Source organism: Mizuhopecten yessoensis, unplaced genomic scaffold (assembly GCF_002113885.1).
Source record: "Mizuhopecten yessoensis strain PY_sf001 unplaced genomic scaffold, ASM211388v2 scaffold8183, whole genome shotgun sequence".
In the NCBI taxonomy this organism is placed as follows: domain Eukaryota; kingdom Metazoa; phylum Mollusca; class Bivalvia; order Pectinida; family Pectinidae; genus Mizuhopecten; species Mizuhopecten yessoensis.
In genome coordinates this window covers 165209-177187 of record NW_018407420.1, presented here as the reverse complement: position 1 = coordinate 177187, position 11979 = coordinate 165209, and the positions used below count along the sequence as shown (strand labels likewise).

Here is an 11979-nt window from a genome sequence, read left to right as displayed (position 1 = left end):
TTTGTTCGACTTTCAATCACAGGGGTGAAATGTTTTAAAAAAAATTAACAGGGTCTTTTGAATGAATTTTAATCATAAATACTGATATTTTGCCTGTAGCTTTATTTTATATCACTTTTAAGGTTACAAGTGTGAGATTTATACCAGGTGAGCGATACAGGCCCATTGGGCCTCTTGTTTTTTTTAACTATTTTGATGCATTATCATGTTGCAATCCATTTTCTTGTATGTCAAATATACATGACATTACATTTGATGTTGCCGAATCAGTCAGAATTTCCAGAAAGAGTAAAATGCCATACATAATATAAAAATAGTGGTTAAACTCTTTTATATTATGGTAAACTATACGGTTGTCACACTACAGTATCTGGTTTTAACTCGTGTACCCCTGAAGTTTCATAATGAACTATTCCAACCTTTGAATTGGAAGAGTTCAAATGTGTCTTCAGGGGTGAATGAGTTCAACACACAAAATAAAATTACTCAAGAGACTGTCTTTCAGCTGGAAACCACCTGCGTTAAAGGACCACCTTTTCAAGGCTCGGCATTGTAGTTACCATATACCGGAAAAATTTCCGCTTAAACTTTTGCCGGTAAAACCCATGTTCGCCCAGTATGAATTTTGCCCTTCACATTTGATTACTATATGTATATTATGTTGTTAGGTAATGTTCGCTGTAATGATAAATTCGCCCATTTTTAAGAAGGGCAAAAAGGCAAAAATTGAAATGGAGCGAAAATTTCCCGTGTTTACTGAACCTGTGTTAAAGAGACCACCTGCAAAAGGAGACTACGTATATATACTTAATAGGGAAGGTGGACTCTGATGTTAGCTAACGGAAACTTTGTAATCTTCAATTGTCCTTCAAACCAAACCTCCTATACAGCTATAGTGCCTGTGTATGCAATATAGTTGTTTGTTATGCATTGTTAAGATAAACATAATTATACAATAATGTATAAAACCTCAAAAGGAGACAGCTTGCAATTGGTATTGATTGAAAATCAGGAGAATCTGAATTTTCAGAGAATCACTGAGGTTTCTGAAACAGTAAGATTCAAGCTCTGAGGCATCTTTTATTCATGACATCATAATTCTGAATACAGAATGTATTGGTTGTCTGTTTCTTACTAGTACATTAGTGTTATAATAAAGAATGCATAGCATGCAAATAAACCCATGGTTGATTGACAAATTTTCTTAACTCATTCACCCCTGAAATTTCACAATGAACTATTCCAACCATTCATTTGGAAGAGTTTAAATGTGTCTTCAGGGGTGAATGAGTTAAAGCTTTAAGGATCCCTGTCCTACTGAAGACAGAACGCTTTAGAATTCCTTATGCAGTATAACCTCCCCTTAGGTTTGTTTTGGATATAACTAGTGGGACTGGACCAGGGGTCGACAACCGATCGGTTAGTTCGTTGGTTAGAACGACTCAATTGTGATCGGAGTTGCGAGTTCGAATCCTGGTCTGGCTTCAGAATGCTGTTGCAATTTATTCTATTTTTTTCATCTTTTATATTTTTCATAAAAATTCCACAAGTTATGGGTTTTTTTCACAATTGATTCATCAAAGTTGTTGTCATGTCAGTGAAAACATTTCCAACTCAAGAGTTAGTTTTTGGCAGTGGTGCAGGAATCCTTAAGTGGAATGAATATTTATGATTTATTATTGAAATAAGTTAAACAGGAGTAATGATGACTTAACACACAAGAGAGTACTTCTACAGTCCTGTTCATGATTAACCCTTTCACCCCTATGTAACTTAAGTAAACTCTTCCATGCATTGATCTGGATGAGTCCATTATGGTCTACAGTGGTGAAAGGGTTAGAACATATTTCATTATGGTTTTAGACCCAAACTTATTTCAATGATGAATGTTAGGTGCTTATATTGTGTGATATTTACATGCAGAAACACAAATTGAAAAAAAAATGAAAAAATCTCCGATATATTCAGCAGAGTGCAATTACACAAATATGATGGTTTAAGGAACCTTGTACCACTGTCAAAAACTCTAACATACCGGTAGTGTTTGAAACTTCTTTTTCGGTCATGGCTATAGCTTTGATCAATCGTTTCTGAAAAGAAAAGCATAAATTGCGGGACTTCTATGAAAAGTAATGAAGATGAAATTAACAAAATTAAATATAATCAACATCTGTGTTCTGAGTGTTAAAAAATCAGCGGGGCTAAACCGGGATTAGAACTCTGAACTTCATGTATTGTTATATTGCCATTCTAACAGACTGCGCTACCTTGTCAACAGAAGTGTCCTGGCCCGACTAGTGTTCTACAGTTACATCCAAAATGGAATGAAGGGGAGATTACTGTATATATAGGATAAACCACAGTGCAGTGGGACAGGGATCCTTAAATTAACATCAGTTGATACATTGTGTTTGTAAATTTGATTTGTAACATAGAAACACTAGTCACGAAACAAAACAACTGTTTTTTTACTCATACCGTGACTGGGCCTAGAACTAGCAAACATTTACGGGACCAGATTGCCATTATTACACCATTACATCACTGCCATTTTCTGCTGAACATTCACTAAAATGTGTTCTTTAATAAGATTGTATTTTTTGTTTCAGTTTCTAGTCTTTTCCGTGCTGTTATTTTTGCTGCTAGTAGTCAGTGTTGTGTTGGGCTTCTTTTACAGAGTGGAGGTGAGTTATAACATAATCACAGCAATTGTACTCCTCTATACCAACGTTTATGAGTTTTCCTTAATATGATAATCTAAATACATTTTGTATGTCTGTTACCTACTTACAATGATTCATTTTCTGACCAAATAGCAGTGTAAAATGCCATTAGGATAAACTAGTCTCTGCAACAGATTAACTCATTTCCCCCTGAAGACACATTTGAACTCTTCCTGTTCAAAGGTTGGAATAGTTCATTATGAATTTTCAGGGGTGAATGAATTAATTGGATAAAGGCCATCATTAAAAAAGTTTGTTTGCAGTTTTCTGAACAGCTCACTGAAAATGGCACCTATTCAAATACTTTTGTTGTTGTTCATTTTGGTAACAACAATTTTGTTTATGAAAAATCAATGACACTTAGGGGTTTTATATAGGTATATGGGGTCTGTAATAAAAAAAACCCATTCCTTCCTACCTACCTACCCACCCTTTGAAAAAAATGTGAGTAGAGAAATTGCAAACAAACAATTTTGTAAGGATAGTCTTAGATTATACCACACAACAAAGATAGGGGTTAATGGAATCGGGTTGTCAAGTTTTATAATGCTCATAAAACATCTGTAATAAACTTACTATACACTTCATGCCTTTTCACATTCAATCTGGGGAATCGAAGCCCAGCTACCGTGGTGAAAGTGTTAATGTTATCAAGTACACAAATGCATGTTTTGTCCAACTCTAGTTTATGTACTGTAGACATACTTACCAGTATTTTAGCGCACTCAAAGTTTAGTGCATTAAGAAAGAAACTTTACCAGCTACCAGGGTAAGTTCATTGATTATTTCTTGCACCCACAAAATACCCTATGTGATAGATATATGAACAATATACAGGAACTTCAATGGGAGCAATGATAATATAGCGCAATTTTTATAGTGCGAAAAGCATTAAAATACGACTACCAACTACTAAATATGTACCTTTAAAATATTATAAGTACATGTGTATAGAATTTTGAAATATGCGGCCTGGTTTCCTTGACGACAGGTAGAAAATACAATACAGAAATCCCAGTTAATGACGACCATAGTGCGGACCCAGTACGGGAAGGTTGACGCCATTACTAGTGCTCTGGACTACATGCAGGTGGAGGTAGGTATCCCAGCTACTCTTACCTCAGTGCTCTTGTCCATCCTCGAAATTCCAGGGGTTCTGATCTTTTACCTTCTCTGCACACCTGGAATATGTCACGACTAAATCGTAGGCACACAGTTAGCTATTTGAGCTGAGCAATTTCTAGAGGCAGCTGATATAACAAGCATTTGAAGAGTACAGAAGAGCAACATCCGACTTCATAGCCAGTTAATTTTGCCGTTATGGTGCAGCATGATCATTTTGATGTTCATCAAAAGAATCAAACTTTAGTCTATTTGTGTCATTCCGAAAGGTGGCATTTACGGAGCTTTCATTGTCATCACGAAATATTACAGGGATGTATAGATAACATGAGAAAGCATAAGCCCAGGAATTTCAAGGACACTCATGAGTGACAGCTATATTGCATTCTACTTCCTGTCTCTATAACAAACTTTTATTACCCTATGTTCAATATGTGTAATCCTATCCAAATTCATGAGACTATAGCGAAACATGGTTATGACAGAACCCAGTATATTTTGTGTATTCTTCCCACATTTTGTTGTGTTATTAATTAACCCATTCACCCCCTAAAGTCACATTTGAACCTTACCAAATAAAAGACTGGGCAAGTCCAGTTTAAATATGTAGGGGTGAATGAGTTAAAGATATATCAACGATGTATTTTTAGTACCAGTGTATACAAATGAAGTCTATCATTTTTGTAAATCTATCCCATAATTCGATGATAAGTTTGTTTTAAAACACAAACAGTAATTGAAAACTTATTTTGAAAGTTTTCGACAACATCTGTTTCCTTTTAGAAGCAAAGAGTGCAAATGACCAGTGTCTCGACCAAAGGTGATTATGGTTGATGATATCCCATAATTCATTTACTTTTAGCATAATTCACCACAGCTAATGTCTATTATGAACTACAAAAATATTATGAACTACAAAAACACTAGCATGGGGTTGGAATTATTTATTTGGTAGATAAGGAAGTGTAATATCTTCTTTGTCATGTTGATGCGGATAAGAAAAGAAGTGTGTGTATATAGGGTGGTCAGTTGTCCTCACACAGATCAACGGTCAGAAGGTCCTGGAGTACTGATTGTATTAATACTTCTATTCCCTGTGGTCTGTGATGTATTGGTCAGTCTGGGCTAGTGTTAAATTGGCCGTCTCTGTCCAGCCAGACTTCATCACTGGCTTACAGTGCAGACCGACAACTCCAAACTCTAGTAACCATCACACGAAACTCGCTGTGAAATCACTAATTTTCGTGGAGTTTTTTAAATTTCATTAGTTCATGGGTTATCTTCATCCACAAATTCAAAGGTCCGCAGAGTTAAGATTACAAGTTTGATTTAAAACAATTCTCCCTTTTAGTGAGTACTCATAATCAACGAATTCAAGTACCCACAAAATGGTGACTTATGAGGAAATCAGGAAATTTGGTCCCCACGAAAATACTGATTTCACTGTAGTATCTGGGTACTGTATAGAGCTACAACGGTTAATACATGCATTTTACCTAATTATATACATAACTCACTTTGTATGCTTAAAAACTAAAGCTGAGTTTGTCTGTTAAGAAGTGTTACCAAGCTATCACTGAAAATTATTCCTAAACTAAGGCATTCCCTTGTAAATAGAGTCAATATTTGTTCGTTCATGACAAGAGTTGCTAGCCATATTCAGTTGGTATATCATGAACAAAGCACAAGTATTCCTGATGTCAATCCTTCAAAACTAGATGAAAGACAAGGTCAGATATGGTCAAGGTCACAGCTACAGAATCTATACATATATGCTAATTGGAAAGTAATGGCTTGTCTGCGGCTAAATGACTTAACTTTTCAACCTGGCATGTGTCTCTCAAGATCACTTGAAAATCAAAGTCATATATTTAATGAAATCTCATAAAAGTGTTTTTTTCTGAACACCATGTTTTAGACTTCTTGTTTTTATATACAAATGCAAGTTCAGCTTTCGACACTCTGGCATAAGATTAAGTAGATATGTACGCCGGACTATCAATCAGATTTGTTGGGGTAGATTTTGTACAGCTTGCGGTTCTGTTGTTTTAAATGTAACAGGTACTTAAAAGAGCATGGTCTACTTCCACTAGGGATCGAATCACTGACCCCGGACTATCAAGTTGGACGCTCTACCACTGAGCTAAAGAGAAATTCTTTTTAGCGCGAAGCTAGAAAGCGACTGTAATCCTTTATATACAATTAATTACGAACTGCCACTTTAAAATGAAATAAGAAATTCCTTGAGTGGTATCTTAAGTATAACAATATTACCATGAATAATATATATAAATTGTATGTATCAGAAATTTAGAGTCTATATGATATACTTATTGTTGACCATGTATTATACTACAAATATTTTTTAGAATCTTTCGTGTCTAATGTCAAAAAATTGAAATGTTGGATGATTTTGGAATTTAGATATCTGCAAAGTCTGTATCTGTGTTTCTTTTCTACAACAGCTTCACTGCTGTGGGGGTGTGAGCTTCGAGGACTACAAGGGATCGGACTGGGTAACGGTCATAGATAACACAGATGCTGGCGTGGAAGCCAACAGTAAGAACACGGCCCCGCTCAGCTGCTGTAGCAGCTACTGGTACATCAGGGCCTCCTTAACACCTGACAGCAAGTACTGTAAAATGTACAAAGACAGTGTCCTCTCCAGTCAGCGGAACGAACCCACAGAAGAGATTTACAAAACGGTAAGCTTTACTTCAGTCAGTGGAACGAATCCATTTCCAGATTTACAAAACTTGGCAACACATAGCAGTATTGTGACTACCGGTAAGTGGCAACACATAACAGTATTGTGACCAAGTGGCAACACATAACAGTTTTGTGACTAAGTGGCAACACTTAACAGTTTTGTGACTAAGTGGCAACACTTGACAGTATTGTGACCAAGTGGCAACACATAGCAGTTTTGTGACCAAGTGGCAATACATAGCAGTATTGTGACTAACGGTAAGTGGCAACACAACAGTTTTGTGACCAAGTGGCAATACATAGCAGTATTGTGACTACCGGTAAGTGGCAACACATAGCAGTATTGTGACTACCTGCAAGTGGCAACACACAACAGGTTTGTGACCAAGTGGCAACACATAGCAGTATTGTGACCAAGTGGCAACACATAGCAATATTTTGAATACCGGTTAGTGGCAACACATAGCAGTATTGTGACTACCGGTAAGTGGCAACACATAGCAGTATTGTGACGAAGTGGCAACCCATAGCAGTATTGTGACTACCGGTAAGGGGCAACACATAACAGTATTGTGACTTCCAGTAAGTGGCAACACATAGCAGTATTGTGACCAAGTGGCAACACACAGCAGTTTTGTGACCAAGTGGCAACACAGCAGTTTTGTGACCCAGTGGCAACACAGCAGTATTGTAACCAAGTGGCAACACATAGCAGTATTGTGACCAAGTGGCAACACATAGCAGTATTGTGACTAAGTGGTAACACATAGCAGTATTGTAACCAAGTGGCAACACATAGTAGTATTGTGTCACAAGTGGCAACACAGCAGTATTGTGACCAAGAGGCAACACAGCAATATTGTAACCAAGTGGCAACACATAGCAGTTTTGTGACCCAGTGGCAACACATAATAGTTTTGTGACCCAGTGGCAATACATAGCAGTATTGTAACCAAGTGGCACACAGCAGTATTGTAACCAAGTGGCAACACATAGCAGTTTTGTGACCAAGTGGCAACACAGCAGTTTTGTGACCCAATGGCAACACATAACAGTTTTGTGACCCAGTGGCAATACTTAGCAGTATTGTAACCAAGTGGCACCACATAGCAGTATTGTGACTACCGTTAAGTGGCAACACAACAGTATTATGACCAAGTGGCAACACATAGCAGTTTTGTGACTAAGTGGTAACACATAGCAATATTGTAACCAAGTGGCAACACATAGCAGTATTGTGACCAAGTGGCAACACATAGCAGTATTTTGACCAAGTGGCAACACATAGAAGTTTTGTGACTAAGTGGTAAAACATAGCAATATTGTAACCAAGTGGCAACACATAACAGTTTTGTGTCCCAGTGGCATTACTTAGCAGTATTGTAACCAAGCGGCACCACATAGCAGTATTGTGACTAAGTGGTAACACATAGCAATATTGTAACCAAGTGGCAACACATGGCAGTATTGTGACCAAGTGGCAACACATAGCAGTTTTGTGACTACCGGTAAGGGGCAACACATAACAGTATTGTGACTTCCAGTAAGTCGCAACACATAGCAGTATTGTGACCAAGTGGCAACACATAGCAGTTTTGTGACCAAGTGGCAACACATAGCAGTATTGTGACTACCGGTAAGTTGCAACACATCAGTATTGTGACTACCGGTAAGTGGCAACACATAACAGTTTTGTGACTGAGTGGGAACACATAGCAATATTGTACACATAATAGTTTTGTGACCCAGTGGCAACACAAAATAGTTTTGTGACCAAGTGGCAACAAAGCAGTATTGTAACCAAGAGGCAACAAAGCAGTATTGTAACCAAGTTGCAACACATAGTAGTTAAGTGGCAACACATAGCAGTATTGTGATTACCGGAAAGTGGCAACACATAGCAGTATTGTAACCAAGTGACAACACAGAAGTATTGTGACCCAGTGGCAAAACATAAATGTTTTGTGACCCAGTGGCAACACATAGCAGTTTTGTGACCCAGTGGCAACACATAAGAGTTTTGTGACCCAGTGGCAACATGTGGCAACACATAGCAGTATTGTGACCCAGTGGCAACACATATTGTAACCAAGTGGCAACACATAGCAGTATTCTGACCAAGTGGCAACACATAACAGTTGTGTGACCCAGTGGCAACACATAATAATTTTGTGACCTAGTGACAACACAGCAGTTTTGTGACCAAGTGGCAACAAAGCAGTATTGTAACCAAGTTGCAACACATAGTAGTTAAGTGGCAACACATAGCAGTATTGTGACTACCGGTAAGTGGCAACACATAACAGTTTTGTGACCAAGTGGCAACACATAGCACACATAGCAGTATTGTGACCAAGTCGCAACACATAGCAGTTTTGTGACCACGTGGCAACACATAGCAGTAGTGTGACTAAGTGGTAACACATAGCAATATTGTAACCAAGTGGCAACACATGGCAGTATTGTGACCAAGTGGCAACATAGCAGTATTGTAACCAAGTGACAACACAGAAGTATTGTGACCCAGTGGCAACACATAAATGTTTTGTGACCCAGTGGCAACACATAAGAGTTTTGTGACCCAGTGGCAACATGTGGCAACACATAGCAGTATTGTGATTACCGGAAAGTGGCAACACATAGCAGTATTGTGCCCAAGTGGCAACACATAGCAGTTTTGTGACCCAGTGGCAACACATAGTAGTCTTGTGACCCAGTGGCAACACATAATTGACTAAGTGGTAACACATAGCAGTATTGTAACCAAGTGACAACACAGAAGTATTGTGACCCAGTGGCAACACATAAATGTTTTGTGACCCAGTGGCAACACATAATTGACTAAGTGGTAACACATAGCAGTATTGTAACCAAGTGACAACACAGAAGTATTGTGACCCAGTGGCAAAACATAAATGTTTTGTGACCCAGTGGCAACACATAAGAGTTTTGTGACCCAGTGGCAACATGTGGCAACACATAGCAGTATTGTGACCCAGTGGCAACACATAAATGTTTTGTGACCCAGTGGCAACACATAGCAGTTTTGTGACCAAGTGGCAACACATAGCAGTTGTGTGACCCAGTGGCAACACATTATAGTTTTGTGACCCAGTGGCAACACATAAGAGTTTTGTGACCCAGTGGCAACATAGCAGTATTGTAACCAAGTGGCAACACATAGCAGTATTGAGACCCAGTGGCAACACATAATAGTTTTGTGACCAAGTGGCAACAAAGCAGTATTGTAACCAAGAGGCAACAAAGCAGTATTGTAACCAAGTGGCAACACATAGTAGTTTTGTGACCCAGTGGCAACACATAGTAGTTTTGTGACCCAGTGGCAACACATAATAATTTTGTGACCTAGTGACAACACAGCAGTTTTGTGACCAAGTGGCAACACATAGCATTTTTGTGACTACCGGTACCAAGTGGCATCACAGCAGTATTGTGACCAAGTGGCAACACATAGCAGTAGTGTGACCTAGTGGCGACACATAGCAGTTTTGTGACCAAGTGGCAACACATAGCAGTTTTGTGACCAAGTGGCAACACATAGCAGTATTGTGACTACCGGTAAGTTGCAACACATCAGTATTGTGACTACCGGTAAGTGGCAACACATAACAGTTTTGTGACTGAGTGGTAACACATAGCAATATTGTGACTAAGTGGCAACACAACAGTATTGTGACCAAGTGGCAACACATAATAATTTTGTGACCCAGTGGCAACACATAGCAGTATTGTGACTAAGTGGCAACACAACAGTATTGTGACTAACTGGCAACACATAACAGTATTGTGACTAAGTGGCAACACATAGTAGTATTGTGACCAAGTGGCAACACATAGCAATATTTTGAATACCGGTAAGTGGCAACACATAGCAGTATTGTGACTACCGGTAAGTGGCAACACATCAATATTGTGACTACCAGTAAGTGGCAACACATAACAGTTTTGTGACCAAGTGGCAACACATAGCAGTATTGTGACTACTGGTAAGTGGCAACACATAACAGGTTTGTGACCAAGTGGCAACACTTAACAGGTTTGTGACCAAGTGGCAACACTTAACAGTTTTGTGACTAAGTGGCAACACATAGCAGTATTGTGACTAAGTGGCAACACAACAATATTGTGACCAAGTGGCAACACAGCAGTATTGTGACTGAGTGGCAACACATAGCAGTATTGTGACCAAGTGGCAACAAATAATAGTTTTGTGACCCAGTGGCCACATATAGCAGTATTGTGACCAAGTGGCAATACAACAGTATTGTATCTAATAAGCAACACATAACAGTATTGTGACTAAGTGGCAACACATAACAGTATTGTGACTAAGTGGCAACACACAGCAATATTTTGAATACCAGTTAATGGCAACACATAGCAGTATTATGACTACCGGTAAGTGGTGACAGTATTGTGACCAAGTGGCAACATATAGCAGTTTTGTGACCAAGTGGCAACAAAAAGCAGTTTTGTGACCAAGTGACAACACATAACAGTATTGTGACCAAGTGGCAACACATAATAGTTTTGTGACCCAGTGGCAACACATAAAAGTAGTGTGACCAATTGACAACACATAGCAGTATTTTGACCAAGTGGCAACACATAATAGTTTTGTGACCCAGTGGCAACACATAGCAGTTTTGTGACCCAGTGGCAACACATAAAAGTATTGTGACCAATTGACAACACAGCAGTTTTGTGACTAATAGTGCCGCTTATTAGCATCACTAGTTACAAATAACAATAAGATGTTTGTCCAGTTTCAACTGTGATAATGATTGAGCTGTTATTATTTTACAGGGTTGTGGTGAAGCTATAGTGGACCTCCTGCGGGACCAGTTCTTCATTGTGTGTGCAGTGGGCATATCTATAATAGCAGTGGTGGTAAGTATGGCATGGAAATCATTATCAAAGCTTAAACTTAGAGTTACTGACTTGATATAGACAGAATTTGAATAATCTTTGTTCCTGTGAAGTTGATGTATTAACTTCCTAACTTTCAAGCCCAAATGATTTTATGGAACAGATTCATTGTAGATAGCATAGAAATGTTAAATTTGCTGTCATGATAAATTTTATTTTTAAAATCTATTGAAAAGTTGTGGTAGCGGCAAATTGCTTTTCTAAGATTCTCTTTTTAGGTCACCTGAGCTTTAGCTCAAGTGACCTATTGCTATCCGTTTTCGTCCGTCGTCGTCCGTCGTCCGTCGTCGTCCGTCGTCCGTTAACATTTTACATTTCAAACTTAAAGTCAAGTTCTGCTGGGCCGATTGAACTGAAAGTTGGTAGGAATGATCACCTCATGGTCCTGACAAAGTGTTGTTATTTTTCGGGTCGATCAGAAATCCAATATGGCCGCCACGGCCGCCATTTTGAAAACCTATTTCAAACTTAAAGT

At 38.5% G+C, this 11979-nt stretch overlaps 1 protein-coding gene across 1 annotated transcript in view; it reads left to right on the top strand.

The window, feature by feature from the left end:
• LOC110455233 (CD151 antigen-like) overlaps positions 1-11979 on the top strand; it is a 47333-nt gene that overhangs the window by 29863 nt on the left and 5491 nt on the right. The window contains exons 3-6 of the mRNA XM_021505227.1: positions 2610-2684; positions 3715-3819; positions 6311-6550; positions 11382-11465. Of these exons, the coding sequence (XP_021360902.1) occupies positions 2610-2684; positions 3715-3819; positions 6311-6550; positions 11382-11465 (504 nt within the window). The remainder of the gene's footprint in view (positions 1-2609; positions 2685-3714; positions 3820-6310; positions 6551-11381; positions 11466-11979) is intronic.